This window comes from Coloeus monedula, assembly GCF_965178545.1.
Source record: "Coloeus monedula genome assembly, chromosome: 1".
Classification (NCBI taxonomy): domain Eukaryota; kingdom Metazoa; phylum Chordata; class Aves; order Passeriformes; family Corvidae; genus Coloeus; species Coloeus monedula.
The window spans coordinates 143,276,273-143,303,486 of record NC_138781.1 but is presented as its reverse complement, the minus strand read 5'-3'; the positions used below and the strand labels follow the sequence as shown (position 1 = coordinate 143,303,486).

General features: G+C 36.4%; 1 protein-coding gene across 3 annotated transcripts in view; it reads left to right on the top strand.

Annotated features, from left to right (window-relative positions):
- The window catches only part of CSMD3 (CUB and Sushi multiple domains 3), a gene marked incomplete at both ends in the record, with an annotated part of 604,245 nt that overhangs the window by 416,426 nt on the left and 160,605 nt on the right, over window positions 1-27,214 (top strand). For all 3 annotated transcript variants that reach the window (XM_082293775.1, XM_082293774.1, XM_082293773.1), the window contains 4 exons: window positions 6,648-6,839; window positions 10,537-10,675; window positions 12,745-12,932; window positions 25,518-25,712. In XM_082293775.1, the coding sequence (XP_082149901.1) occupies window positions 6,648-6,839; window positions 10,537-10,675; window positions 12,745-12,932; window positions 25,518-25,712 (714 nt within the window). The remainder of the gene's footprint in view (window positions 1-6,647; window positions 6,840-10,536; window positions 10,676-12,744; window positions 12,933-25,517; window positions 25,713-27,214) is intronic.

The following is a 27,214-nucleotide window of genomic DNA, read 5'->3' as shown; positions in this document are numbered from 1 at the left end:
ATTTATTATATTGTTTCCAGTATCAGTGGAGTCTATTAAAACCTTGTCACATTTTTAATGCCTTGTTCCAAGGTATCTTTCCTGCATGAGAATTGAGCTGTCCTTTTAAGACAATTCAGTCACCTATTAAATTTCTTGGGCTTATGAACTATCAGAAACTTTTTGACCCTGGCAGTAACTTACTGCTTTTGAAGCAGGAATGATCAATTTAGAATATTTAATTATCTGATTTATTGATTAAATATACCTCAGTCCCTTATTATTAAAAAGATGTATCAAAATGTTTTTATACCCCACATAAAGGACACTTGTAGAGATCTGTGTTTACATCTTTTCTGGGTACGACTGAACGCTGGTTTAATGGCTTCTGTGGCTCTGTAGGAGCATTTGCACAGTATTGTACTGCTCATAAAGAGAGATTTAGGACACTCCCTTGTCTCCACTGCTCAGAGCACATGAATCTGTTTATATGAATGGTCTTAGGAAAAATTAAAACAAGTTGTGGGGGGAACGGAACTGAATTTTTTGCATGTCTTGGCTGCAAAGATTCTGACCAAGATTCTGCCCCACTTCCTTCGAGTCACCTAGCAGAAATGGGGTAAGATAAGCAACTCTCCAGAGTAAATCCTTCTGCCTGTGCAATGGTACTTATTTTTGGAGGATTGGTGGTCTCATATTCAAAGTCTAAATTAAAGAATATGGTTATATGGCTATCTGAGATATTAAGTCTCACTTCTGGGTCCTTCGGTTATTTATGTGTTAGCACATCACACAGAAGAACTAAGAGGAGCTGAAACATAGATTGAAACAGCTGGTACTGAACTACTGCTGGCAACGCTGTTCAGAAATATTCTTAGTTCAGAGTCATTCCACCACAGTTCAGTAGTATATCTTCAAATTTAGCTTCATCCGAATGAAAACAATTCATCTGCTCCAAAACCATGCCCCATTGCAAGCCAGAAGGCAATCTGGAATTTTATTTTACAAACACACTCAGCTCAGAACTGTGTAATAACTGTTGAAATACTTTCTTTCACTCTGACCATGTAGAGAGGCATACAAGCTCAGTGTATCTAATATGTTCACTAATCTCTCACCTACTGAACACTTTCAACATGAGCCACATTCATTCCATCCTGGAATTCTTGATCAAGAATTATCTCTTAATTCTTTATCTAGCCCAAATGGTTTGACTGATTGCAGTGTAATTACTCTAAACTAGAAGTTCCAAGAGAAAAAGTAAAATAGGTTTCTGCATTTCTCGATCTTCATTAGGGAGAAAAACCTCTCAGATAATCACTCACAGGCTTTTGCTACAGAGTCACTCTTGTACCTGTTATGCTGCATGTATTAGGTAATAGACACATTTGAGGTTTGTCTGTTTCCTGTAAAAAAATATCTTTTAATAGGAATTTAATTGATTACACTCACAAATCACAGCTTACTAGTTATTCAAGACAATATTTCCTAAACTCTGAGTTTCCAATTATGGTAATAGAATAAAACATGAGGTATTCTTTTCTTACTTTATCTATTCTAATAAGTCACAAAGAACTTTAGTTCTTATACGTGAACTTATGGGGAATTGTGACAGCCTGCTCCATTTAATTTGCAGAAAGCTGTCAAGATTGCATTGCAGGGACAATCAAAGACATCAGGGACTTTGTAATTCCCAAAATTTTTGCTTACTCCACAAACTTTCATGGGGAATGATGAAGGCAGTGACTGAGGTCCCTGAATACACAATAAGAAAATACCCCCCACTTCTTGTACTGGAATATACAGTTCATAAACAGTATTGGCACTTCAAAAGGAGAAAAAAAATAGGCTGAAAGTAGGTAATGAAAATAAATATTAAAAAATAAACATTAAAGAGGCAAACAGGGTTGAGAATGCAGAACAGAACACACAGATAAGCTCTCTGAAATAAAAAAACTGCAAACATACACAGCTTTTAATAGTAATAATGGTGGGCTAGAGTCAGGCACATGAAAAAAAACCCTTATGACTACAGAAGACATGACAGAAAACTGCCATTAAGAAATTCAGTTTGAATATATGGGTAATATATGTTAACTCTCCAGAGATGCATTGGTTCTATAATTGCATACAGTACTGAGATAGTCCTTCTCCAGTTTCTTTCTTATATAACTATTTCTTAATTTTTCCCTCAAAAAAAAAGATAATTACATATTTGAGGATTCTTATTTTGAAAATTTTATTTATCAAAAAAAAAAAAAATTCCACCTCCTTTTTGAGGTGAATATATCACAACAACCACGTAAAAATAGAATTTAACTAATAACAGATTTATTCTTAAAATAGAGATTAAACACTTAATACAAACTACTAATACAGCATTTCCATCTCAATGGAAAAAAATCATGTGTTTCTTTCTGCTCCAGCCCATGAGAATGTTAAGTGCCGACATTAAGTACAAGTTTCTCCCTTGTGGTACTTCCTGACTGTAGAGGGAATCTGGGAAACAAGCTTATTAATAAGATGCCTAACTTTTGCACAGCTAAGTTTAAGTTAATTCCACTCCTAATTAAGCAAGTTGAATTTAGACACGTGCTTACAAAGAAATATATGTGGTTTTCAGAAATACCATGAAGGAATAAATTATTTATGCTTTAATCTCACTATAGTTGTGGAACTCTGGATACCTTCTCCTGGTTTATTATCTTTAAAGTTAATTAAACAGGAAAAAAGTGAAGATTAAGGAAATGATCAGTTTTTGGAATTCCGTAATGCTCACCTATTTCCACCACAAAGTATGGTAACACGTAATAAAAACAAACAAACAAACATGCATATATATAGATAAACTTCTACCATCATTTATATACATAAGCCTTTACCACCATTTAAAATTACAAAGTAAAATAACAGCTGAAATTTGGTATCTAAATCTTGTCAGTTCCAGTTGTTGAAATGCTTTGTAGAGGCATGTGTATATGCTGAAATGGAGGTGAAAGAGACAAAACATTGGAGTTCTTGCTTTCAACAACAGTAACAAAAAAATGCAGAATTGTATATATATATATAAAAATAAATAGAAAAAATAGATTTTTATATATATTAAAAATTTTAATTTATATTAAAAATTTAGAGCAAAATATGTTTCAAAACCTTGTATATATATTTGAATTGTCCAGTATTCACACCTATCCAAAGTTATTACCTATTTTTACCATATCACATCTCCAAAGGCTGTGGGACAAATTATACTAAGTGCTCCAAGTTAGTAGCTTTGTAGCTTTACAGTGTGCTTTCACTAACAGTCAGCACTGTTTTATTGTCCTGATGATGATATTGAGGATAATGTCATGCAACTACATGAATAAATAAATCCCATATAATGTAGTAACAATATTATGCAGGGTTTTTGCTCTCTTCAAGTAGCACTTTACAGAGAATACAGAAACAAAATTTCCCACAGATTTTAGGCAAATCTAACCAAAATGATTATTTATTTACAATGAAGCAAAGTATATTCTGTACTTTTAATGGCATGCTGCATTCTTTCCCTTTCTTACATCCTGTTCATTTAGAATAAAATAATTTATTTCTTATCAGCCTGTTGAGAAACTCACCTGGTCTTTCAAACCAATTCATAAATCCTTCAGTTAGAATTCATACTTTTAATAGAGTCTTGCAAAATGCTGAACAAACTCTGAAAGAAATGAGAATTAGACTTCTAGAAATCATCTACTTTAAAGCCTAAAACCCAGACGGTGAGATTGTGGGAACAGAGAATGTCTATTTTGTATTCTAGTGTTATAATGCAGAAATCAGTCTTAAAGCAATGGTTTTATTTTTAGATTTAAATTTAGTGCGAATTTGCAAAGTTTAAAAGTATTCATGGAATAGTTTAAGTTGCAAAGTACCTCTGGAGACGTCTAGTGCAATTGCCTGCTCGCAAAACAGTCAAACAGATAACAACCCCTCTGTAAAAAAAAAAAAAAAAATTGTTTGACCACAGTTATAGTGAACCAGAGTTTTCTTTTATGCAGCTGGAGTGCTGCTTGTTGCATCTTGTGATTGCTATGTTTGTGCTTTTGCTGCACACATGCTTCCTAGAAGAGTTTTTGTCTTTTCTATTCCTTTTCTGTAAAATTGCTTTCTGGTAAATTGTTTCTTGGGATTCATTTGTTCCAGATGCAGGATTCTGCATTTCCTTTATTGAACCTGATGAAGTTTCTCTCAGGCTTTTTCTCCAGCCTACTGAAACCTCCCTAAATAGCATCCCTGCACTAGAGCATATCAACTGATCATCCAGTGTCCGTAAACTTGCCAAAAGCTAACTTTGTCTCATTGTCCCCATCTTTAATAAATATTGAAGTCAACAACCACCCCTGAGGGACACTGCTGCTAATCAGCTCCTGCCTAGGTTTTGGATCATGGACACTCTGAACCTGGCGCACCAACCTGTTTTCCATCCATTTCATTCTCCACTTACCCAATCCCTGCTTCATCAATTTGGCTTCACAGCCAAAAGACCAGGAGGTGGGTTGAGCAGGCATGCAAGCATGCAAGATGACTACTATACAGGGCAAATAAAGGTAAGGTTGTAAGTTTGGCACACAGACCTCATATTATAAAGTTCATTTGCATAAATATTACTAAGTGATTAAAAAACCCAAACAGATTGTATCAGAAATTCCTGTGTGGCCTCTTAATGTCTTTTTCAGCCATATTCATTTTTTTGCAGAATGTTGCAATCTAGTAAGAGCAATATGATGTATAGAAAATAAAAAGTTTATACCAACATCCTTCTCTTTTTGGCCCTTCAAGATTGATTACAAATTCTGAGTAAGAATCACCTCCCATTCTTCTGGAATTCCATGTTTTAGATAAAGCAGAGAAGTGTTTTTCTTTTTTATGGCAAAATTCAAGGTAGGTAATATTAAAGTGGGCAGAACACAGTTTGTCTCCAATGTAGACTGCTCTGACTGCTAACACCAATCAAAAGACAACAGTGTGTCCTGTGTTCTCAGCAGGGAGGGATGCACATTAGTATATGACTGGGTTTGCTACTTGCTTCAGTCTAAGTTTACCTTAAGAATTTTTTCTTTTAGTTCTGACCTGCATTAACCTTATGAACCTTTTCATATTTGATGAAATTCAATTCCAGTGTAATCTAGCTCCAGTATCTTATTCTCTTGCATGTAACATTTACAAGAGCTGCAAGTACAGTGCAGTGAATTTAGTAATTTCATATTTTAGTAATATTTTTTCTAAATTTAAACCCAGCAGCATATGTAAAGATACAAACAGGAGTCATGGTAGTGCCTAAAGCAGAAGTTTTAAAAAATGGCATGACAATATAAAAAAAAAATCATTATCTTTCATTTATTATGAAACATTTTAAAGAATATTTATTTAATCTTTGAGGACTAAGAAGCAAAGTTTTCCCTTACTTCTGTAATACTTGATTTTTTGTGAGAATTTATTTGTGGGGATTTCTTTCCCTACAGTCAGTACTTTCTATGTGCAAAAACAACCCCAAAAATTCCCAGTAACTTTACAGAGCCAATTCTTATATTTTTTATTAAGTATGTCTTGGACAGAAAGAGACTTGGAGGTTTTTTTTTTTTTAGATAAATAACATGTTTAGACCAAAATTTTCTCTTCAAAAAAAATGTTAATACAAAACCCACATACATTTTGGATGAATGGATTGCTGTCTGCTGGTATTAACTCCCCAGAAAGAGGACATCTGAATTAAATCTCAGTACTGCCACTTTGTGTTTATGTTACACAGATTGCTGAGCTCAGTGGGACTAGTTCTGACATTTGGTATTTATTTGTAATACATATAACATGCTTCAGTTCTATAATGTTAGTAGGAAATAATATTTACTTAAATAGACATTGATGTACTTACTTTTTGCTTAAGCATACATATTTTTGTGCATAACATATTTAATATGCTGATCAGAATATGTTCAATATGAGGAATTGATCTGTATATTTTTTATACTTTTCTTGTAGTCATTGTGATTGTATGTTATCTCAGTAATAATCCATACATATGCATTATACATAGCTGTACATTCGCTCAGACTAAACCCTTGTGCATTTTTTGTAGTGATTTCTTTATTATTACTACAAAAGTCTAGTGTTGTAGATAGGTCATGTGCAAGGGTATAGATATGAGTGATCAATAAATTAACTTCCAAGGTCACTGCTAAATGTTACACCATACATATATTTATGAACTATAAAATTGTGGAGAATTGAAGATGTGTGCAGGCATACTTTAATCAGAAAACATTAAGTCCTTCATCTGGTTTTTCCTTTATTCATATTAAAAATTACTCTAAGTTAAAAGTGCTAAATAATGTCCAGGGTAATAGGAAATCTCCTACTTTCCTTTATATATATTGCAGTGCCTCACAGAATTAAAAAAAAAACAAAACAGAAAAAATAGGAACTTTTAATAACTAAAGGAGGTAGCAAAAAATAATAGTATAAAAGCAGCAGATTGTTGGATGATTTCTCAACCTTTTTTAAGTGACTAGGAAAATTTTGAATTTGCAGAGCTTCCTGATTAGAAAAATGTAACAAAATGGAAAAAAAAAAAGATTGAAAAAATGTTTTTTTTCAAAAATTTATTTTTATTGTTTTCACTTTGCTGCTAGGTTCTGTAGCCACTGCCTGTCGTGATCCTGGTGTCCCCATGAATGGAACTAGAAATGGCGATGGAAGAGAACCTGGAGACACTGTAATTTTTCAATGTGACCCTGGCTATGAACTTCAAGGAGATGAGAGAATAACCTGCATTCAGGTAGAAAATCGGTACTTCTGGCAGCCAAACCCACCAGTCTGTATAGGTATGCAGAAAAAAAAATTAAATAATGCTTTCATAAAAATAGAAATCCTTATGTAATGAATCACACTGTTCTAGAAACTTGTTTAAAGAAAATACATTTACTGCACATCTTAGAAATTATTTTACATCAACCTCTGATAGTCATAACCAAAACCTTTCCTCTGTAGTTCTTAGTATAATAGTTCTCATCCTTTCCCTCTAAGAGCCATCTCATTTATAACTTGATGATCTGGGACAGAAAAAGCAAAAAAGTCAATGTCAATGACTACTATCCTTGGTAGCCTATTCTTGGACAAACATTGCAGGGAGGAACTTGCCAGAGATTATAACTGCAAGGAGCACTGCACAGCTTTCAAACACACTCTTTCCTTTAATAACCTTAACTTGGCCTTACCTATTACAAGTAAAATCTGCATTCTATTTGCCTATGCATGCATGCACACCATCTACCCTGTTCATGCAGTACTGCAGTACTGACTTGGTGTCTTGGCTATTCAACTTGACATGTGAAAGTATTGTTTTCTCTGTTCTTACTCTACTTACTATGCCTTCCTGCGTAGTGTGAGTGTATGGGCTTGAAAAAAGAATTGTCTAGACTATTTTCTGGAAGACTGCAGTAAAGTAATATTTTATTGCTCATCTCTTATAATTCTTATATGTGAAAATATGTTTTATATTAATGATAACTGAACATCTGTAAATGTCTAAGTGAAAAAGTAAAAGGAATTCTAGGACTCTGGGCCCTATAGTTAAAATAGTCTTTTATCATGCTGGCCTTATTTGATATTGTTGTTTCTAAAATTTAATTTTCAAGTGAAAAATAATTGCCCTGCTATAAAGTAGTACCAGCAGTTTTAATCACTATCAATAGTGAGTTGATGATATTGTGAAATAGATTAACTGTAGGTACTCAACTGGCATTCTGTCGATAGCACATATAAAAAAGGCATACACTTGTTTTTTACCTGCATGCATCCATTTATCTAATGCTGGTAAGTTCCACACCTCATGCAAAACACCTACTGTACACAGAGTAGCAAGAATGATTATTATGTTGATTTATTTGTCCAGCTATCAAGCATGAAGTTATCTACTATTGATTTCCTGTAATGATACTTTCTTGGGGAATATGAACTGCTAATAGACTAAAATAGAGTGTGCAAACCTTGCCTTGGAGCTAAGTGATTTCAAAATTGTATGTTGTAGCTCAGTACACCCTGAAGTTCATTGATTTTTTTTCTCCTAACTTGTAATATATTCATTAATTTTGCTCCCACGACTGTGAATCCAAACTGTGCAATACTTACCCTACAGATAACGTCAACATCATCATGGTTTATCAAAGTTTTAGAAAAAAACAAACATAATTTTGATGAAAGCATAAGAAGGAGGGGTAATTCCTAAGGTGTATAGTTGTACCATATTCTAGATCTATTTTATTAGCTCTTTACACACAAGTGTCTTTTTGAACCTCCTAATTATTAATGCTCAAACCTGGGTAAATATACTTTTTAATTTTTCTTACCTGGGGGAGTGCCTTAGTTGTTTTGATTCCCTTAGTCTTGCCGCTAGCAAAATTTTAAGAATGTCTTCATTTCAAAAGTCATAGCAATGGGAAAATAACAAAGAATTAAATACTGAGTCATGTATTTGAATGAAAGATAATAATTAGAAATTCTTCTATACTGAAGATATTCTGACAAACTATAAATTGGAGAGCATGTCTCTGCCAAAAGACAGTCCTTTTCTTATTCCTGTGCTGCACAAAATAGCTACATGTTTTCCACTCCAAAAATTTTCTGGATCCAATCTTGCTGAGATACCAGAATCTTAAGTGATTGTGTTTCCTTAGTTTTCTCAGGGATGAGATTAAAAATTCTGACATGCAAAAAGACATTTTATAATTCAGGTTAACTATACATTATGGGGAAGTATAGACTCTCTCCCAGAAGTTTCAGACTTTCTCCAGAAATTCATAGGTCCATTTTTTTGGGGTTGTTTTTGGTGGGTTTGTTTTGCTTGTTTTTACTGTTTTGTTTCAAGCAAGGTCTTGTTTATCATATTTACATCTATAAAAAAGGTTTCATTGTAAACAGTTAATTCCAGTGGTGCTTTCTGCAAAATTATCTATATGAAACTAATAAGAAGTAAAATTTCAGATTTTTTTTCATATGATTATGATTATTTAAATTTATCTTCAAACTAGATATATAGAAGAAATTTTTTACAGTTAGGGTGGTGAAGCCACCTGGCTTGTATCAGCAAGGTATGGCTGGCAGGACCAGGGCAGTGATCATCCCCCTTTACTTGGCATTGGTGAGGCCACACCTCAAATCTTCTGTTAAGTCCTGGGCCCCTCACTATATGAAAGACATTGAGGTGATAGACTGAGTTCAGAGAAGGTCAACAAAGCTGGTGAAGGGTCCAGATAACAACATTATGAAGATCAGTTGAGGAAGCTGATGTGTAGCCTAGAGGAAAGTAGGCCCAGGGAAGACATTCCTCCACTCAGCTACCTGAAAGGAGGTTGTAATGAGGTGGGTATTCATTTCTTCACCCAAATAATGACAGAATGAAAGGAAATGGCCTCAAGTTGCACCACGGGAGGTTTAGGTTGGATATAACAACAGATTTCTTCATCAGTAGGGTTACCAAGCATTGGAACAGGCTGACCAGGGAAGTGGTTGAGTCCCCATCCCTGGAGGTATTTCAAGCAAGTGTAGATGTGGTACTTAGGGCCATGGTTTGGTGGTGGACTTGGCAGTGTTAGGTTTATGGTTGGACTCAATGATCTATATGACTCTATAAGAAATTTAATTAACTTTAGAGGTCACAGAATCTCTGTTACAGAAGACCTGAGTGATAAATTACTTTCCTAGGCCCAGATGATCACTTAGTAGAATTAAAATTTCCAAAATTATAAATCTTTATAATCTTACCTAGAATCTTTTGAATAACATTGTAAGAAGTTCTTTCAAAAAAGATCTTTAGAAAACCTGATTATTCTCTTGTTGCTGCATGAAGTCTCAGATAAGGAATGCTGAAGAAAAAAAATTCATTATAACTTCCTTCTTTTTACTCTTTATTTTTCTGGACCAAAACTCCACAACATCTGGGAACCTCAAAATCTCATAGAGAAATGTGGTTGTTTAATTCTAATTGTACTTAACGCTATTTTACTTATCTCTGAGTTGGAAAAGTGCAATTACTTGAATATTTTTAAAATTTTATTTATATTATATGCATCTTGATCTGAATTACTAGTCAGTTTTTTTCTGGTGAAAAGGCAGATACCTGCATTATCAATGTAAGTAGATCATTTTTCATAGCCTAAGGAAGTTATTTTGGAATGCCTTTAACAAGAAGTAGAAAGTGGAAAGCTTATCCAGTCAAGTTTTTTTATGTCTGTAGCCAGAGCATTTTTCAAGTTCACAGTATATTCAGAAAAGCCTTGACATAATATTATGCAAACAAAAGGACACAGATTTCAAAAAAAAGTGTTTCATGTAATAATATTAGTATTTGTCTACGGCAAAATGTGAATACTTTTTTATTTCTTTCTATTAAAGCTTTGTAAATACCTCATTTGTTTCTTGTTTAACTTTTGGAGGACACTAAATGTCAGTGAACAGATTGCTGTTACTTGCTTCTTTGTTTCTTACCTTCTTTCCTCAAGTTCAATCCATTTTTATTCACAGCTCCCTGTGGAGGAAACCTGACTGGCTCATCAGGTTTTATACTTTCACCAAACTTCCCTCATCCTTATCCCCACAGTAGAGATTGTGACTGGACTATCACTGTTAATAGTGATTATGTTATATCATTAGCATTTATCAGGTAAGCTTCTAGTTATAATTTTTAAAGTTATGTTTATAAATTTATTATTGCCAGTTGTTCAGATCTCTGTAAGGTAATATATGTATACTTAATATGACTATCAAAGGGATTAGTAATCACTATCTTTGTTAAAAGTTACAATAAATATGTCAGAGTAGTCAATACACGTACAGTTGGAGCTTGGAAACTCATTGCTGTTTCCTTAAAAGCACTCTGCTTACACTGGCTAATGATGGATGGTGCTCAATTTAACTAAGATTCAGTTCCTGAGAAGGCAGCATGGAGTAACTTGCTGAAATGTCTGCAACTCGGGATGGTCTTTAATGATGAAACATATTGATTCATCATTTTTTGTATGTGAAACCTGCTATTTAGGCAAAATTTCAAAAGTAATCTTTAAATCTAGTTTTATTAGTCCATATAATTTCAGGATACTCAAGATACTTCCTGATGTTCTTGTTATTAAATGGAATTGTTCTAGAATTTTCCTTTATCACAATACAAGACTAAATAGAGCTTAATAGAATTCACAAAGGAACTTTTGCTGTCTGTGCTGTATGTAGCACATGGTGTAAATTAATATATCTATTGTGTGTGAAAAATATGCATACCAACTGGGAAATATGTCACAGAAAAGATAAAAATGGTACTTGTGATGTCCCATCAAATTTAAGTTCTTATGCTGGGTGTTCTATAATAGTGTCTTTATTGTTCTGATCAGTGATAATGTGATGACTTCTTTAGAGGGTAGGTCATATAGTGCTGAATGACATAGCATGTGTTTTGGTGAATTCATTCTAAGGAAATAAATCATGTAATTGTATTTACATAATTAACAATTTAGCTATTTCATTAGTGATTTCAAAATGTTATAAGTTGGTGAGGAAACTTTCTGTTGTGTAGTAGCACTTCTTTTTTTTGTTAAATATCATGAGCTCAATATATTTAACAATATTCTGGTTTTTATATTCTACATTTAGATAGGAGATCCTCCATCTTAGAATAAAAAAAAATATTTTGCAGCGTGACCCCAGATACTGTGAACTATGTCTGTCTATGTTTATAGATCCCAAATTCTGCCAAGTTAAAAAAATCTCGAAATCTGGTCAATTGCTATGATTCTTTGATAGAAACTCAGAAGCTTAGTCTTGGTCAAAGTAGATTGCATCTTTACTGAGAATTGCCTCATTTATGACACAGAGACTGATCTAGAGTGAGTAACACAAAATACTCCACTAAGTACTGTTAAATAGTCTTTTGAGTGGAATTTACTCCAGCTAATCCTTTTAAACTCAAGACAAACTATGGCACTTAACTGTTAACTTTTTACTTTTGTATGGAAATATTTTTGAAATAACCCAGAAGTTAAAAAATGAGCTCTATCAGGTCTTCAATGCCTCCAGTTTTTTCAGTCAGGGGCTACTGTCAAGTAGAGACAACATAGTTTGGATTTTCATTCTTTTACTAACTACCCTTTTTAAAAACTGGGTTTTTTTTATTGGGACAATCTTGCAAGTGAAATTGGTTAACTCTCTGCCTTTAACTAAAATTGTTTGAACTTAACTAATTTAGTTAATGAACTATAATTTAGTTTGAAAGAAAATGTGATGTTTCAATACTTCATCTTAAACTGATCACAGGCAAAATTCTTCTTGCTCCCAGAGATGTGGGAAGATTATCCTCTAGCTGTGTGAAAGTGTTTAGTCTGGCTGGAAGCTGAGTGCATTATATCATAAAGCATTTCTGCCAAGGATTCCAATAGATCTAGATTGTTTATTTTTCTAAACCTTTAGAAATATGTTATTAATTTTTTTCTCTATTTAAAAAGCTTTCCTTTTTTTCCTGGCTAACAGGAAATTGTTGTTTCTAAGGAATGAAACAAAAGATATAGTATTTCTGTGTTTACTAATAAAACACTTCTACAAACCATTTTTTTCTGACAATGGAGGGATTTTTTTTTCCTTTTATTAAAACGGTGGTAGTAAATTTAAAATTTAAGCTAATAAAAATGAAAATGTTAGGCAAAGCATATTCCATCTGACATTTCCCTTTTGGTTTTTGTTCTCTAGCTTCAGTATAGAACCAAATTATGATTTTCTTTATATCTATGATGGGCCAGACAGTAATAGCCCATTGATTGGGAGCTTTCAAGATAGCAAACTGCCAGAGAGGATAGAGAGCAGTTCAAATACCATGCATCTGGCTTTTCGAAGCGATGGATCTGTTAGTTTTACTGGATTCCATCTGGAGTACAAAGGTAAATAAAATTATTTTTCTTACATATTTATAAAGTTCAATGCACAAGTGCAAATTTTAATTTTCCATAGTTTTCTGCCTGGTAATGTTTTTGTTTTGCCTGAGAATATGATAATGTGAATAATCTATTCATACAAGTATAATGTTACAAGCTTGCTAACTTAAAATAAACGTTCAAGTATGATTTTGTTTACCTGTACTGTTGAATTCATGATTCCTTCCAGTCACAAAGCAGGCTTACAAGAAGGCTGGGCAGGCACTTTTCATGATGGCATGTAGTGATAGGACAAGGGAGAATGGCCTTAAGCTGAAGGAGGACAGATTTAGATTAGATATTAAGAAGAAATTCTTTGTTGTGAGGGTGGTGAGGCGCTGGAACAAGGTGCCCAGAGAGATTGTGGACTCCCCACCCCTGGAGGTGTTCAAAACCATGCAGCTCTGAGCAACCTGGTCTAGTGGAAGGTTCCTTGCTCATGGCAGGAGCATTTGGAACTACATGATCTTTAAGATCCCTTCCAACCTAAATCATTCTATGAGCCTATGATTCTATGAAAAAATTGGAGACAGCAGTTTTCAGGTTTCAAAAATAATGATGCAGTGGCATTACTTAACAGCATATATACATGTTTTATCCAGAATTTATTTCATTTTTATTTTACATAGCAGGTCATGTTGACTTAGGTGTATTTAAGGTCCTGTAAGATGAAATGATGTGTAGAATCTAGGGATCCAATACTGAAAATAAAAAAAAATATTTTCTTCATTTCAAAAGGCTAGACCTTTGTATGATAGACCACAGTAGAGCTGTCTGTCTGTCTCAGATCTGAGGTCATAGCACAGTAAACAAGAAAATATAAACTTGCAAGATATATAATCAGTAGGAACTTTCATAACTGCCTCTGCATGGCTTGATAAACAGAAATATTTGCTATTAGATGAATATGAAAATATTCTGTAAAGACAACCAGAAAGAAAATAGGGGTGATATAGACCTCCTTGGTCTTATTTTCTTCTCCATTTATTCCGAGACTGATTAGTAAGTGAAAATGTATAGAAGGGAAAGAATTATGTATTTATTGCTTTGTAAAACCCATGAAGCCTCCTTATACTTTCCTGCAGTCATTGGATTCTACAGATGTCAGGGAAGTTGTCACCACAGTGTGACCTAGTCCTGAAAAGTTAAAAATAGGTCTCAACACGTTGATGGTGAGCCCAGATGTATGTAGTGCTTCAGTTCACTTAAATATATTTCTTCTTTTCAACTAAATTGAAGAATAATAAATGCAGATGGAAGTGCTTTAGGAAGTGATTCAGGGTCACAGAACCTCTGAAGGACAAGAAAAAAAATTATTTTTAAAGAGGCCAATCTTTTTCTTCTGTGCTGTTGAATGAAGTCTTGTCTCACGGAATCCAAAGGGCTTCTCCTATCCACCAATCCAAGTATGAAGGATATTTATTAGGGAGACAGTCTCTTCAAACTCTTGATCTAGGTTTAAAAAAAAAGTGAGCCGGTGTACTTTGTGAGAGGCACCAGTCTGATTTTTATTTATGCCTCGATATGTGTTATACATGAGGAGGAAAATTACTCCAGGGGCTGTACATGAGCTGGGAGTCCTGTCCCTGGGAACGCTTTGCCTGGCAGGCGATCAGGATAGAGAAAACTTCCATGATCAGTCTGGAAGCAACCCCGCTCAAGAGGGGGCCAGATCCCTGGATGCCCAGGAAAAAACAGTCGGGAAATCGGGCTACGGGAGCAGCCCTAGCACATAAACACAGTTAACTGCGACACAGCTGGGGGCCACTTTCTTTGGGTTTCTTGGAGGGAGCAGGGGCTCTCCTGGAGGGTCAGCTTGGCTCCTCTCCCCGCTCCCCCTTCCCCCCAACCTTTTTCTCCCTGCGGTCCTGCTTCTTCCCTGGCTGTCTGTCCTGTTCGCACCTGTCCTGCCCTGCTTCGCCGCTTCCCCGGGGCAGCTCGACGCCGGGGCACCCCAGTGCTCCACTGTTTCCCCGACAGAGCGGCCACCACCACCTGCAGCCGCTGCGCCCCAATCTTGAGAACCTGCAGTTGCTCCAGGAGCACATAGCCACGGCAGCCTGTTCTTCACCGACAGGAGGGACACACAGCCTGCTGCTGTTGGGAAATTGCGCCCAGCCTGTCCCTGGAACCACACAGACTCGCCGCAGCTTGCAGTTTACACGCTCCGTCTGTTCAGCATGCTAAGAGGGCGCCCAGGGTACAGCGGTAACAATCTCTCCCGGTGTTCTGTTTCTCTCTCCGTCTTTCTTTTCCCCTCTTTGCTCCCTTTTCTATCCCCCTTCAGTAGGAACACTTATCTTTCTTTATCAAGAAACAGTTCTCAGATATAATATTGCCGTGCTTATGCTTTATTTTCGTCTGAGAAATCTATCAAAAAGAATCCTCCCCAACTCCCCTTCTAGAGTGGGATGGGACACTTTGTAATCAAGGCAGAATACTATTTCGAACAATTCTGATAGGCCATGTGTGCCACTAAGATGTCTTTCTCTACTTCAAGGAGTTACTGTGCCAGAAAAGTGCTGTAGCTATCAGCACATTTTTAAAGTGACTCATAAGTAATGGGAGGATGCAGGTATGTGTTCATGTGTGTATCTGTAAGTGAGGGAAGCTGGAAAGTGGAATCAACCTAATCTTAATTTTCCTTGTTCACCTGAGAGGATTATAACTCCTGCTTTTCTCAGAATAACTGCAGTATGCATTTCAACATCTTCTTAAGAAAAAAAAGAGACATAAAAAGGAGGAACTATTTCAATTCACATAAAAATTTCAAGTACTATGAAATTTGGACAGCTCAAAATCCCTTAAGCAGATGACCAGCTTGCTTAGTGAATTTTCCCATTTTTACAGGGAATATCTGATAAATGTTCCTCTGCACTGTTTAATTTAGGTGTATCATAAGAAGTCTTACTGTATGGCCATTCCTTGAATCCTGTGTTCAGTTTTGGACCCCTCACTACAGGAAAGATGTTGAGGTTCTGGAGCCGGGGCAGAGGATAATGGAGCTGGTGAGGGGTCCAGAGTAAAAGTCTTATGAGGTGCTGCTGAGGGAGCTGGCGTTGTTTAGTCTGGGGAAAAGGAAGGAGACCTTACATTCTCTACAACTACCTGAGAGGAGATTGTAGTGATGGGAGGGTTAGCCTCTTCTCACAAGTAACAAGCAATAGAACAAGAGGATGATTTACCAAAAATCTGAGTATCGATCTAATATCGATATCCAACTGAGACAGACAAAAACTCTCTAACAGTTTCGAGTTAGAAAGTGTATGTTTTATTTGGCGCCAGGCACTGCGTGGGACAGCTGCCTAAGACGCAGGCCCCGATACAAGCAAACACGATACCTTTTATTTCCAAATATTATGAATATCCAAAATACAAAACGCATATTCATAACATTAACACCTCCCATTCTCCACTTCATATGGAAATGAGCTTAAATGTCATTAAGCATGCGTAGTGTGTGTTCTGAATTGAGTCGGTGGACTTGAATTGGGTCAGTGGTCCTAAGGAAGATGAAGTAACATCTTCTTTGCTTTGACCTTTTTGCCTTTCTGAGTTTTAGCAATTCTAATTACTTTAGTGACCTCTAAGTTTCCTCATGCGTTACTTTTGGACGGGCTCCCACAAAGGGAGGAAATTGGTAATTGTCTTTATTCTATACACCAACTTATCAATGTTTCTGCTCATTATTCTAAGCACATCTAAACAAACATGCAAATGACAGATCATCAGTTATTTGGTAATCAGTTACTAACATCTAAAATTCTATATCATCAATTACTTGGTAATCAGTTACTAACATCTAAAACTCTATTTCAGGTCCAGCTCTCCTAACTATTTTGATTAACCCTCACTGGGCCCAAGCCTACTACTGAAATCCCAAGCAAAATGACTAAAATCTTTATGTTTCCTCTAAATCTATGTTTCAAGGAAGTGGGCTTAAGTTACACCAGTCTAAACCAGAGAAGGTTTAGATTGAATCTTAGGAAAGGAAGTCTTCATGGGAGGGGTTGTCAGTTGTTGAACAGGCTGCCAGGGAAGTGGTAGGATCCTCAACCCTGAAAGTATTTGAAAGATGTGTAGATGTGGCACTTTGGGACATGGTTTAGTGGTGGATTTGGCAGTGCTGGGCTTACAGATGGGCTCAATGATCTTAGAGGTCTTTTCCAGCCTAAGTGATTCTATGGTTCTATTCTATTATTCTATAAATAACATGGGTAGAAAATCAGCTTGACTGCTGAGCTGAGGCTCTTGGCTAGTATTAATTGTGATTAATAATGCAGCCAGTATTCTCTTTGTTAACAGCCTGTATGATGGGACAGAGCAAATTTGTGGACAACATCAGTTTGGAGGGATATGTCAGTGCTACTCAAAGGATCTTATGAGGTTATAGAATCAGACTGACAGGAGCCCTGAACTAAGTGTTCTGGTTTCAGCTGAGTTAAAGTTAATTTTCTTCCTAGCAGCTGGCGTAGTGCTGTATTTTGGATTTAGGATGAGAATAATGTGGATAACATGCTGTTTTGGTTGCCGCTGGCCAGTACTTAGACTAAGTCAAGGACTTAGCTTCTCATGCTGCTTTGCTGGTGAGGAGTCTGGGGAAGCACAAGAAACTGGGAGGGAACACAGCCACAATAGCTGACCCCAACTTTTCAATGTGATATTCTGGCTTGGGGGAGACTACTTAGATACTGGATGGGCATCAGTCAGTTGGTGATGAGCAGTTGTTTTTCATTTACATAATTTGTTTTTCTGGGGTTTTATGTCTGTCTTTTTTTCCCCCCTTTCCATTAAAATTTATTATTATTTCTATTAATATTATTGCATTTTATTTAAACTGTTAAGCCATTCTTATTTCAATCCACAAATTTTCTCAGTTTAACCTTTCCAGTTCTGTCCCGCATACCACTGTGGATCCCACTGAGTGAGAAGTTGCATGGTCCTTGTTGCTGATGGGCTAAAACATAACAGTCCTTTTTGGCGAGTTGACTGCAGGTCTGACCAGAGTGTGTTAAAACAAATTCGTTTTAATAATCTATTATGTTAGTTTAATAGTCACTGATCACAATGTTGATTTATTTGGAGTCAGAGTTGTTGTGCTTGTTTTGAGAATAGGGTTATGTAACAATTTACTTTCTATGTTCTTTTTTTGTTACATCTGGGAACTGGATTAAGGACATAATTTTGATGGACTGTGTAACACTGGCTTAAAATATGATAAAATAAATCCTGCTTGTGAGACTAATCTGGTATTTTTGCTCACTATTGATGTCATATCTGTACTTTTAGGGAACCACCTTTTGAAAACTATTAATAGTCCCAACCTTTATCTTTTCTCCTCAGAGAGCCAATCTATGGGGCAGATAAGGGGGAACACTTGCCCCACTCCTGCACCTTTCCTTTCATCTTCATCTTTCCATTCTCCTCCAGGCTAATTTCAATAGCTCTTGAGAATTTTGAATATCCTTGAGATGTTCAAACCAGCGTATTCATATTGTGATGTCTCCTGAATGTGTTTCAGGTTTTGTTTGAGGCTAAACAATTATTTAGGAATACTGCTGAGACATATGTTCTGAAGCTGATCATTATAAGTTGCAGGCTGCATGGGATAGTATGGGTAAGTACCAAAGACAGTGGGCACCTCCAGGGTTTTGGTAGTTCAGCCCTGAACAAGTGCAGAATCCTGAAAAACTAGGAAAATATTTGGGAAAAGTATCTTGTCACACTAGCAATTCCAGAGAGACACAAATCATTGCGATGTGCTGGGACCTGGCCCGGGCGTACCAAGCCCTGTTCAACATAATTCCCTATCCTCAAGTGGAGGAGGTCTCTGGATCTGACAGCAAAACAGTGGGAACCCTGGCTACTCCAGCTGCCATGACAGGCTTTGCAACTGAACCAGAGGAACAACCTGTGCTGGTATCAGTCACCCCTACACACAAACAGAAGGAGTATTGGATGCAAATGTCAGCTTGTTTGGTAAGGAAAGAAACTCCTAGTAAGAAGGAAAAGGAGGAGGAAGTGGATGAAGAGGGCTACTCCAGAGGGCCATCACAAGAGGAGGAGGAAGAGGAAGAACCCATAAACAAGTCAGTGACCATACTGATAATCAGCAAATAGTAACCTTGGCTGCTCCAGTGCTGGGTTAACAGGGTCAGTAACCTCAAATTGAGGGTAACATCCAGCACACAGAATCCCTTTCTAGGGAAGGGGGCATTAACAAACGGATTGAAGATGAGACACAAGCCCTCAGCTTCTGAAGGTGACTCCCTCCAGGCATGAGGAAAAGGTTACCTTCTAAGAAGATACTCTAATCCATTCAGGCAAGTGGATCACCATGAAGAGAGGTATCCAGTACCTGAAGGAATTAGCCATACTGCAGGTGATTTATGATGACCTGGATACTGAGCAGTTACCCAAAGATACAGAAGTCCAGTGCAAATGATCCATATGCTGTAAGTTTTTACAGAGCACATCGAATGACAGTTTAATATGGAAAACAAGAGCCATGCACACATACAGAGCAAAATAAGGAATTAATTTATCAATTCCCATGGGCAGGCAGATGTCCAGCCATCCCCAGTCCATCATACATAATGGTGACTAGGGAAGACAAATGCATAACTTCAAATGTCCCTCCCTTCCTTCTTTTTGTCCCAAATTTATGTGCTGGACACAACATCATATGATATGTACCCCATACCATATGGTATGATCCAGCTTTGGTCATTTGGGGTCAGCTGTCCCAACTGGGTTTGCTCCAACTGCCTAACGAGGGAGTGTTGCAAGGTGGTGGTGAATGCTGGCAAGACATCGATCCCTTGGGACAGCAACTGTGATTTGTGAGTAAACTCTGGATTTCTCTTCTTGTTTTTGTTTTGCTGTTCCATCTCTAAACTATGGAGGAACCGTGGAAAGACTCTTGGCTCTCAGAGCCGCATATGGACATTTATCTTAAACTTGAAAGGATTCTTGAACGATTTGTAAATTTTAGCTTAATTCAAGCTCAAAAGGAACTGAAACACTTCCTGGCATGGTTGTTTAAGAACTTTTTCTACGTCTCTTGGGACTTGATTCTTACCAAAGACTTTTGGAAAACCGTTTGGACACAGTTAATTTTTGAGTCAAAATATATGCCGATGGAAGAATATTTTCATGAATATTATTTAATTACCGAGACTGTTGAACAATGTCAGCTGTGTCCTTGCAAATGGAAGCGTGCCTCAGGGACCGTGCGACCCAGGCCACGTGCGCCGAGCGCTCTGCGAGCAGCAGCGAGGCAGTTCCTGCAAGTGGGCAGAGCGACGCGAGCTGCAGTGTTGACAGCAGAGCGAGGTGTGGCGGGAGCAGCGCGACCTGGCAGTGCCCGCCCAGCCCCGCGCAGCGCGTGGTGGAGCGAGCCCCATGAACACCTGACCAAGAGGGGCGGTGCGCGGGCGGCGATGGCGGCGGAGCAGAGCTGCGTGAAGCCCAGGCACACAGCAGGACGGAGCTGTTTGCAAGGCGTGGGGGGCCATCACTCGGAGGCCCGGTTGAGACGTGGGCACGGTGCCAGGCAGTGGCAGCGCAGCTGCGACCAGAGGTGGCAGCAGCGGCAGCGCATGAGGAGCTGAGCTGAGCGGCGTGGCGTGGCCCGGCCCATGCAGCCCCAAATGCGACCCTGGGAAGCCGAAACCCTGTGATGAGAGCGTGTAGACACGAGCAGCCCCAACAGCCCTGGCAGCCCTGGCAGCTCCAGCAGTTCCAACACGGAAGCGAGTGAAAGCAAAAACACAGCGAGACAGAAAACAGCGGCCACTCGGAAAAAGGAAAAGATCATCATAGCTAAGGTTTTAAGAATAGTAAAATGCTATAATGTTAAATAAAATTATGGTTTTATAACAAGATGTGACAACCAGGAAGACATATTCGTTCATAGAACTGCTATTAAAAAGAATAACCAAAAAAAATATCCCAAGTTTAGGAGATGGAGAAGTAGTAGAGTTCAAGATTGTCCAAGGAAAAAAAGGGTTACAAGCAGCAGAGGTCACTGGGCCTGATGGTGTTTCTGTGAAAGGCAGTATATACACTGCAAATCGTAGTCATGTTAGACAATATCCCCATTATAAACAGCCCATACAATCTAACTTTCCTAATCCCACCTTTCCCTTTTATCCTATATCCTATAAACCCCAGTGTGTTCCCAGTCTGTTTTTTCACCCATGGTTTCCCTCACAAAACCATACCTTTACCAATAGTTTCACCAAAAATCCCTTTCCAATGCTGAGTGGAGGATGACGAGGGTGGGGAAAGAATTTAACTATTGTTTAGAGTTCCAACGGGTACATATGGAAGAAACCTTCTCCTGCCTCAGTTTCCCCACAAAGCTCCCCACAAATACTCGGAGAGTCCTGTCTCCCTTCTGTCAGCCTAAAGATATTACAGAAAAAAAATCCGTTTGGACATTTAAGGACTCAGGAGGGAGGCTTGTTTTGTTTGAAACTGTTCTTGTTATGTTTATCCAGTTGTTTTCAATGTTAAGTTTTCAATCTCTTTTTGTTAAAAATAAACGGGTGAAGTGTTGGGGTTCCTCCCCCTTGCCATGTGGTCCTGGGAGAGGGGCCCCAGCGTAGAGGCAGGGCCTATGGGGTTTCTCTACTCCTTGGTCAGCCTCGTTCCCCATTGGTTGTTTTGTGTTCCCCTGCCCGGGAAGGACCCTCTGGTCCTGTGATTGTTCAGTTCCTCGGCAGTCACCGGCCACATGGCTGGAAAATAAACATCTCTGAAAATATCTACCAAGAATCGGTCCGTATATTCTTTTCCTTGGGCCTCGTTGTCTGATACACGTGTTGCAGGAATCCCCACTGCAACAGCAAGGTAGTGTTGAAAAGACAGAGCCAAGGTCTTCTCAGGTGCACATAGTGATCAACTGAGAGCTAATGGACACAAGTTGAAATAAGAGAAATTTCAATTACATATTAAGAAAAAATTAATCACTCTGATGTTAGTCAAATGTTGGAACTGCTTGCCCTTAGATGATGTCATCTGAATCCTTTAAAATCATAACTGGACTGCACAGAGCCCTAGGTAACCTAATCAAATTGGCCCTGATTTTCATGGGGGTTGTACTACATCTCTTTCAACCTAAATTTTTCTGATGTGATGAAATTAAATTTTTCATACAAATTGTAACTCGTGCAGTTGTGGCCTATATGTACACTAATTCTATTTTAAGTGACAGTGTACTCAAGTTACACTTCATTGGTGGGCCGTATTTTTCAGATCCAAATCTCAGACTGACCCATGTCCCAGGTCTGATCTGTAACCATGTCTCTGGTTCAGTTTTATTCCCATTCTCTCTCCCTCACTTCATTTCTGTGTTATAATGGAAGAAAAGCTTATTAAGCCCTATTAAGCACTCTGGAGAATAATTATGGAATGCTTGCTATAGTTAGGTATGTCTGTAATATTATCTCTAAGAAGTCTATTATGGCTTTATTCTTTTCGAGATGTAGGGATGGACTAGTAAGTCATCACGTTCTGGACAAAGCACCTGCTTTTCTTGGCTTTCAATATTGTTTGCCATGCACTGAGATAGTAGTTTTCAGGAGGATTTTGGCATCATTACTCTATGTTATTCAACAGAGACTTCCTTGTTGATCTTGAGATTGAAACAGCATGTGTCACTGTTTTCAGCCTGTATTTCAGAGCCTTACTTGATCCGGTGGTGTGACAATGTTATCAGAGAAGTAAATGCCAGTTTGTTTGAAGCTTGTTGCAAAATTTTATTGTTTACAAAAGGAATTGATACCTGCTATGCACATCCAAGAGTGTAACGTTATTGTAACCCAAATCTGAACTGCCTAATGAAAAAAAAATATTTCCTGCCTACTTATTACAGAAAATAATTTTTAAAATGCTCCTACAGAAAAAAATCTTTATGTTAATACAGTACTTGCTCTGATGCTAAATCTGTCACTGCCCTTATGTGGTTTTAATTTAATGATACTAGTATTCTTGGGAAAAAGCCAGGAAGGGCTACAGGGGTGTGGTAGTTTGGTGGTTTGTGTCAAACCACCTCAAGGGGTAATCAAGGTCTTGAGTTCCTCAGTTGGAGCAACATGACAGCAGTGGTGAAGAATTTTCCCTCCTGTCTCCTGGGAGCCCTTAAAAATTTGCGGAAACAGTCTTCTTGCTCTTTTTTTCACTGGTTCTCAGCCAGTTCTGATGAATCCTTTTGCCACATTTGATTTATTCTTCATACACTGTAGTGTATTCTATTAACTTTTTTTACAACTTCACTTAGCAGTTCCTTCAGATTTGCAAAAGTAGTTTTAAGGTGCTTATTATTTCAGGCTTCATTTTTCAGAATTGGTATTAAGAAAATTTATTTCTACAGTGACGTTGTTACTGTTTAGTCAGCAATTTCAGGAGCCTGTCACAACTATAATTTTGGGGAAAAGAAAATTACAGGGCTGTATTTTTTCCCTAGAGATAATTTGTGCTGTGACAGATCATTCTTTTCTCAATTTTTGATTTATGCACCAGACATAATAGATTACTTTATTTTTTCACTTTTCATTTTTTCATCTAGTACTAATATCTGCATTATCTGTGTATCTTCTAGAATTATGAAACATTTTGAATTATTTTTGTCATAAACACAAGAATAATGATCTCACAATAGAAATTGTGAATCATTACAGGTGTAACAATATTGGTTCCATAAGAGGGAAAAATGATATTGTATTGATTTTCTAAAATATTAGTTGTAATCCTAAATTAAATTATCCTATTTTTTTTTCCTAAATTTGATAATTTGGACTTGAAAGAATTTGAAATTTGCCCTAACACCTGCCAGACTTCTCAAATGAAAATGTGGTTGGCTTACATAATGGTTATTAATATCTGTGTGATACCTTACAAACTTTCTAGTAAATTGCATCTTTCAACTTTTTGTTGTCCATCCAAATTTTTGAATCAGTGTTAAATAAGTTTTAGACACCACACTACAACTACCTGTATGAATCAATATGAATATCTAATACCTGTTCTTAATGATTAAAGATGTACTGTAACTATTATTTGTTATTGTGTTGTTTTTCATATCAGAATCATGCTCTATAGATTATATATGCAAATCATAATAAATTTTTAAATGCATTAGGAGATCTTCATGTTCTTTTGAAAAATGTGAAATTGAAATTTCAAAAGAATTATTCTGTGTTTCCTTCTACAAATCCAAACACGATGTAATTATTTATCTCCTCTCAGAAATACTGGAACATAGAAGTGTCCTTGAGGGATGTACTTAGTTCATTAGCTTGGCTCTAGTAGGGACCAGTAGTTTATGTGTGGCCAAACTATATAAAAGTCAAATAAATAATAATTGTTCTTGCTTATCTGTAATTTTTCAGAAACTTCAGTTTAGGTACTGAAAGAATCAGATAAAGTGTCTTTTTATTTAAAACTCTTAAAAAGCCTTCCAGGAAGTTCAAAGCTCATACAGTCTTTTGGCAACCATACCTACCTGTAGCAGAAAGTTCCACAGTGCAAATATGCCTGGTAAATAAACACTTTTTTTGATGTATTTGAAAGCTGGCACTGATCTTGTAGAAAATGAAGAACTGTTCCCTATTAGCTTTCTCCACAGCACCCTTAAATGTTAAAGAAAATCTGAAATTTCCATCTTCTGCTTGATAAATTATATTATTGCGAGTCCATCCTGCACAGCACAAAATCATCTGCTTTACTCCAGCTTCTACATAATACATTTACTCTTTTTTCCTTAAAGGAAATTACATTTTTTTCTTAAATGTTGTACTTTTCTCACCTTCTGTATAATAATGCTTTTAATTAAAAATGTTGAGTATTTCTTTTTGTGCACTTTGTTACTGGACATTGGTATTCACATTATGGAAGTAAGAGGGAGGCAAATATAAAACCATATGCATATCTTTGAATTTATTTCAATATTTTGAAACAAATAGGTATTAATGATCAAAATTGAGATACATTTAGAGAATATTTTATATTTTTCCTCCAATGAGGGATAAATATATATATTAAAATACACCATTATATCATATACACATAAAAATTCATTTGGGGTTTATTAATTTTGAAGAAATTCTTGTTTGCATACCTCTTATTTTGTAAAAAATTGCTCATATTGATGTCTTCCATTTACCAGTTTTCACATCACACATTTTAAAACTAGGATGTACCTAATCTACTGGAAAAATATCCATATATCTAACTTAATCTAACTACATAAATTTATAATTTATCACAATGAATTCTGAAAAAAAAAATGGAGCATTATAGGAACTACCTTTAAAAAAGGACAAAAGACATAGTTTCAGTCACTATATAGTAATTTGTACAGTTGTTAGAATGAAGGAGAGAAAATATTTGATAGAAAGGCCTCTTAAAAAAACCTCAGGTTCTACAGGGTGCTCAAAGAAGACCTCAAGAGAACTCCAGGAAATACTTACTTAATTATATTTATTTTTATTATTTATTCATTCTAGATTATATTTAGAATTATATTCACATTTTTTTCCTCTACAGCAAAACTTCGCGAGTCTTGTTTTGATCCTGGAAATATAATGAATGGAACAAGACTTGGAATGGATTATAAACTGGGTTCCACTGTTACATATTACTGCGATGCAGGTTATGTTCTTCAAGGATACTCTACACTAACATGTATCATGGGAGATGACGGAAGACCTGGATGGAACCGAGCCCTGCCCAGCTGTCATGGTAAGAACAGTTTTTCATTTATTTCAGTTGCTGTTGTCATTACTCTTGCATTGTAAAAGGCAAGAAATAAGTTAAAAATTGGAAGTGATTTTAATAATATTCTCTTTCAGGAAAAAGCCCTTTTCAATGATATATGTAATAAAAGATATATGTGACAACTTGGGAAACTACTGATTCAAGTTTTTATTAACATTGGATAAATAGTCTTATTATTGTGAATAGAGCTTAGTAGTAATGTCATTCTCCATGTCAACATGTGTTCTTCAATTAACTTACAGCAGAATATAGAGATAGACACCATATATGTATTTAAAAACAACATTAAGTATACTTTGGGTGTCACAATATATGCTTGTTTCTTTTTGTTATTACTGGTTTTGAAAACACTCAGATGAAATATTTTGAATATACCACATTACAACATTTACGTTCTTGGGCATGTGGTCTGTAGAAAAGTTAAGCCTTGAAATACAGGAAAGATCCAATTATTCAAACTTTTATGGATATGAAGTCTACTCATGACAAGATTCTTCTGACTTTCATTGTATGATCATTGACTGTCTCAAGCATCAGCATTTTCAGATTTAAACTCTAAGAAAAGATATAAGTTTTATTTTAGTGATTTAACAGAAATTGATAACTACTTGCAATTTTCACTTTTTGAAAATTCACATATTCTGTACGATCAAGCACAAAACTTCTCCCATGTAAACAGATATTAATAAAACTAACATTTACTTCAAAAGTTAAAATAAAATCTAATTATCATGTTACTTACATTCCTTTTCACAACTTGAAGACAAAATACCTGTTAAATCCATTTCCAATTTGAAGTTCAAATAGTTTAAATAGAATACGGATTTTTTTTGTTGCATATTTAAATTTCTGTTGCAAGTGGATGGTGGAGTACCAGCAAAACCAAAACAAAAAAATCCTGAAATCTGAAGAATATCCAATATTAGAAGCATTTGAAGAAGTTCAGTATTTCCATTATCTACCAAAACCATCATACTACTGAATTCCAAAACTCAGTGGCATCAAATTGGGACACTGACCCTTGCAAGTGTTTGGAAGTTTGTTCAAACTTCTAGAATCTCTGCAATGGAAGTCAAAAGATTTTCCTCATTTTAAAATGAGAGATGAACATTGTTTTTTGGAGAGGAGTTGGTGAAGAAGGTTGCTGTATATCATAGGGAAAAGATTCCCTTTTTTTGGAAGGTCTTTTTGATAGGTAATGAAAGATAAAAAAATACTTTATTGATGCAATAATTGTTTCTATTAGTGTCACTTATCTACTTAGAAAGCTTCCAGTGCTGTCCGTTGGAAAATTCAGTAGAGTGTTTTGCTTGGAAGTACTGCCCTTGTAATAAAGGGGAAAAACAAATTTTATTATTAAAGAAGTAGTGGATGTCTCTCACTGATTCTAACTGGACCATTCCTGGATGAAAAAGGCCTGATTTCAAAGATAACAAACCCCATACTTCTTTAGAATATGATGGCAC